We start from the raw sequence: 5422 nt of genomic DNA, 5'->3' as shown, positions 1-5422 counted from the left end.
TAGCTGCCTCCACCAACCAGCTTCGAGCAATGGCACAGCCTATTTGCATAGAGAAAAACACAAGACATACACACACACACACACACACACACCGCGAGACAACAAATACGACCCCGGTCGTAACAATTGCTTCTGGTAGATTTGTTTTGGCCAAATTGGAATTTTATTCTTCTGCTAACTTTAAAAATTAGATTTTTTGTTGCAGTTTGTTAAAAAGTTTAACCAATTACAAACACATTTTTAATTAGCGGATTCTGACTCTAGCTGACTCTATTAGGGTTGGGTTTATTTTTTGTATTTTTTTTTTGTCTTTTTTATGTATTTTTGCCACTGCTAGCTGTTTGTCGACTCTTCTATAGTTTTATAAAGTGGGAAATATTGTAGCTATCAGAAATCCCTAATGTCTCCCACTGCAGGTCAGAGGCTAACGTTTTTTCCCCACTCGCTCGCGGTCTGAACAATGTGACGTCAACACAGTATTTTACCGTTACTGATAACAATTTAGCAAACAGTAAAAAGTAAAACTGCTGAGTTTGAGAGGACTTGAAAGTTTCTCTTATAGAGAATGCTATGTCTGTATGCAGTGAAGTCTGAAGTCTCGTTAAATTGTAACTTCTGTATGAGATATCCCTCAAGTCTATTCCTTGCAGATGGCCAGTCAAGCGGTCACTACATAGCATGATGTATAACAATGAAATCACACAAGCTTTCCTCCATCTTTAATGCCTTGCTAAAGATGACTCATTCATTTGTTGCTGTTTTGCAAACAATTAAAATAGAATGAGTGAGAATGATACACGGTGTGGCCCTCCCCCATGATTCAAAGGATTTGACCATGGGTAAAATGTTCACGAGCTTGTTTCTTTTTTATGGGCCTGCCTGTTTTGAGTCCGAATACAATCCACTCAACTACTGTAATCAACTGTGGGTTCGGGTTGATGAGATGGCCATATTAAAACTAGCATGGCAGAAAATTAAACAAACAAGGTGGCCTTGGCTGCAGCACACACGCCGTAAAAGCAGATGAGAAACTGATTTATAGTTTAAGTTTTATAACATCACTTGCAGTAAATAGTTTTGAAGTTTCTATTGGACACAGTAGTAACAGCTTGGCTAACTAACGGGTCATTGGAGGCTCTAATTTGAATGATGCACAGCAGATGTCACTTGTGTTGTACAGTGCAGGTCTCTACCCAAATAGAAAAATCTGCAAAATCCAGTGCAAAAATAAAACTGTTTGTGTTTTGCATGTTTGTCTCTTTTAGATGTACATCCAAACAACTACGCTGACCATCTCTGTGAGCCTGAGCGCCTCGGTGTCCCTTGGGTTGCTCTACATGCCAAAGGTCTACGTGGTTCTTTTCCACCCCGAGCAGAATGTGCCCAAGCGCACACGCAGCCTCAAGGCCGTGGTTACCGCCGCCACCATGTCCAACAAATTCAACCCTAAGGCCGGACTCAGACCCAACGGAGAAGCCAAGACCGAGTTGTGCGAAAGCCTAGAAACACAAAGTAAGTACACAAATGCTAATGTGGAAAACTTTTGACACAGAACGCTCTTTTCTGTGGCACATGTTGTCCTTCCGTTTCTGTAAATCAAATAAATTGATGCAGAGAAATGAAGCAGAGTAAAACATTATTACTTAATAACAGATGTGTGGCATGTTATTTAACACTTCATTGAATCCTTTAAAAAAAATTGATGGGGAAGGGGGTATTGTTTGTGAGTCAAAATTAAGCATTAAAGGATTCTTAGTTTTGTGTGTGTGTGTATGTGTGGGGGGGGAGACCAAATTCTGCAGTTCAATAATACAACTATAATTCTACCTCAGTAAAACCCTTAATATATGACAAGTGAAACATTGATTTTTCTCTATTGTCATTTTCTTTTCATCAATATTTCATTGAATTTAGTGGCTGCGCGTGAAATCTGACATCACATGCTAAAAAGGTACCTTCCTTCTTTGACTTGTGCTCCCTCTCTTTGCACGCCTAGTACTGAAACAATCGTTGATTAGTTGATTAATTGAGTGGTCAGTTTTAGTTTGACCAACAACAAAAACCCATGACAAAGAAAAGCAACAAATCTTCACATTTCATATAAGCAGCGTAAACAAGCTGCCTCTGTGTAGCATGTATGCTTGAATGACTAAAACAAAGAAACATTTATCAAAATAGAAACCCTTTAAATTATTATCCGTTAGTTGGCTAATCGTTTCAGCTGTAGTTGTAGTTTAATGTAAATAAAGAGAACATTTCTATGGTCTGATTTTGCAATCAATCAATCAATCAATCAATCAAAATGAATTTCTAAAGCACTTTAAAATCAGCCAATGTTGCACAAGATGCTGTAAAGGACAAAGTAGAAGTCATTAAAAACATTTAAAACATTCAACATTTAAAACATGAAATAGTATCACAGTAAAAATGCTTGCACAAACATGTCAGCCAAGGATTAGAGGTGGGTTTTAAGAATGGATTTCAAATTAGACAGTGAGGAAACTTGTTTAATATGCAGAGGTAGGTCATTCCATATTTATGGAGCTGCCACAGCAAAGGCACCAAAAATGAAATATGTCTGGAATATATAGAATATAAATGAATAATATTCTATATATTTTAATATTCTTAAATACAAGGCTATAGAAAAATCCAAACTTGGAAAAAATGAGAATTTTATTGCAGGTCTGATAAATAGCTCATTCCCGCTGAAAATAACCCTGAACGACTTCAACTGCATAAACCAGAGATGAGGCCACTCTAGCCAGGTCCAACTCCTGAGATGTGAAGATTTAGACCGTTGTTTTAAATTCCTCTAAATTTAATATCTGAGTTTTAGACAAAACACTCTATTTCAAGACCTCGCCCTTGGGCTCTGGGGAAATGTGACGGGCATTTTTTGTGTGTGTTGATATGCTACAGATGAAACAATGAATTAAAATAATCAATGAAATCATTCAAAATCAAATATATGACTTTCCTTTTTGAAGTAGCTGAATCTCTCCATGTCTGCCTCCTCCTGATCTCAATACCAATGCGAGTGCTTGGTGCTACTGTTGAAAGTTCGTCAGCAATTGAGTCAGCAGAAAATACTCATGTGACATCCAAAACGCTCTTCCGCGACTCGCCTAGGCTGGGAAAAGGTTTTAATCTGTCAACGGAAATGCATCCCCTCTGTCTCGTCTGTATTAACAAAAATCGAGCCAATTGTCACAGATTGTAAAGCAGTGTTTGCTTCTTACTTTTCAACAGTAGTGAGAAATGTTTCTCTTCATGGGAGAATAAAAGAGCTGACATTGTATTTACCGTTAACACAGAAAAAACAATGTAAACTGTATGAGAATGGACCGTAGTAACAATGGCACACTGCGGTGATGCCCATTAGAATTCCTATATGTAAATACACAGTGCGACATTAATTCCTATATTGCCTAAAGTGTCTGTGGAGGGGTAATAGTGCCTTTTGTTACAATAAGTGGCGAGAAGGCAAAAGCGCAGTATTGATAGCCAGCAGCAATTTATCCTGATGGGGTTACCGTTACAGGGGCTGTACAGTGCATGGCTATTTGAATAAGCACCATTTGTCACTGTCATCGCTACTGTAGATATATGGCTTGATGAAATTGAAAAATTCCTTCCTTGGCCAGCTCCAACAATTGTTAGGATCTGGTGGCGATATGTCAGGATTTATCTGCTCCACCTCAGCGAATCAGCTAACACGGTCTGGGAGAAAACTGGAAAGCTGAGGGAAAATGAGGTGTGCTGGGTGGCATTTGGCTTTACTGAAACCTCCATCTGCTGTAGGTAATACAGGCATGCATTGAGGGCAAAAATATAGCCAGAGAAATGAGGATTTAGAGGGGAATTTGTGGCATTTATGTTTCACTGCAGCAGGGGGGTAACCACAGGGTATATACTGTAAAGGGATCCTGAATGTAAATGTAATACTTTTTTTTTTTTACATACATTTATTGATATCCTCGCTACTTCCAATTTTAAAGGTTACATCAGCGACACACTTTTAACTTAAATTGATTAAACAGTGTTGTAAGATAGCTTAACAAAACTGTCTGTTTGTCCACACTCCTTGGACCACTGTATCAATGCAAAATACTTTGGATAGATGAGGTAAAAAAAAAAGTACAGCTGTTCTAAAAAATCACAAAACATGTCATAAAAATTCATAGACTGTCATATTACATTTCACAATGTATAATATCATATAAACAATATCATGAAAGTGACAATATAGTACGTCATAAGAAATTATATTAAGTCATATTATAGATAGACAGACAGACAGACAGACAGACAACGACAGACAGACAGACAGACAGACAGATAGATAGATAGATAGATAGATAGATAGATAGATAGATAGATAGATAGATAGATAGATAGATAGACTTTATTTATCCAGAAGGAAGTTAATGTGTTCAATAGTTTATACACAACATACAACATATGCACACATACATATGTCATCCACTCACACATACATAGTACACAAATAGAAAAGAAGATATCCATAGTGTTCCTTTACAGTACAGTTAGATTGTAGCATGTTTAAAGGAGTGGTGTGGAAAAATGCAGAAGGGTGCAATGCTATCATAGTGCAAGATATCTATATCTATTCAAGTACAACAGGCTACGTAATATATCAAAAAACAGAATATTCATTTACTTAACTATACATAGACACTAGTAAAAGACTTGAAGAAAGGTTTAAGTCAAAGTTGAAAACTGTCCATACAGACAAAAAGACAGTGGGGTGTATTGACCATAAGGGCAAGCTAGCAAAATGGGCAGCTAATATAGCCAGTAAGGGAGTCAAACAGAGCCAATCAGTCCAGTCCAGGGTAGTTTATGTGTATGTCTAATGGCACCCAGATGAAGGCATGGTACATAGGGCAGTGTGCAACACTTGAGTCAATCACAGTCCTCCCCTTCTGTGTAGCTTTGAAGAGCTTTATAGCCCTAGGGACCTAGAGACAGGAGCCTATAGCCTATACTAGTGAACATGCTCTTGTGCTTGAAAAAAAAGTGATGTGCAGGTGGCAGTCACTGTCCATAGAAAGCAGTCTGCTCAGGGTCCTCTTATCTACAACTGATGTCAGTGACTCCAGCTCCATGCCTACCACAGAACCAGCTTTTCTCACCACTCTCTTTTTTTGACATACCATTACTTTTTTATCCCTTTTTTCAACGTTCTATACTATGACTTTTTTATCCCTTTTTTTGAAATACTATACCATGACACTGAACCCCGAGTTGCCCCCGCCATCGGAGTGTAATTGTGAGTGTTTATCTGATGAGCAGATGGCACCTTGTGCGGCAGCCTCGGCCACAGTGCATGTATATGTGTGAATGATGAATGGTTCCTGTACTATGTAAGAAAGCGCTTTGAGTAGTTGTTAAGACT

The 5422-nt window shown here is 38.2% G+C and overlaps 1 protein-coding gene across 1 annotated transcript in view; it reads left to right on the top strand.

Annotated features, from left to right (window-relative positions):
• The window catches only part of grm4 (glutamate receptor, metabotropic 4), a 206522-nt gene that overhangs the window by 196928 nt on the left and 4172 nt on the right, over window positions 1–5422 (top strand). Inside the window, exon 10 of the mRNA XM_032513076.1 lies at window positions 1266–1512. Coding sequence (XP_032368967.1) covers window positions 1266–1512 — 247 coding nt within the window. The remainder of the gene's footprint in view (window positions 1–1265; window positions 1513–5422) is intronic.

Source organism: Etheostoma spectabile, chromosome 4 (genome assembly GCF_008692095.1).
Source record: "Etheostoma spectabile isolate EspeVRDwgs_2016 chromosome 4, UIUC_Espe_1.0, whole genome shotgun sequence".
NCBI lineage: Eukaryota > Metazoa > Chordata > Actinopteri > Perciformes > Percidae > Etheostoma > Etheostoma spectabile.
The sequence above is the reverse complement of the archived record's forward strand: the minus strand, read 5'-3'. Positions and strand labels throughout refer to the sequence as shown.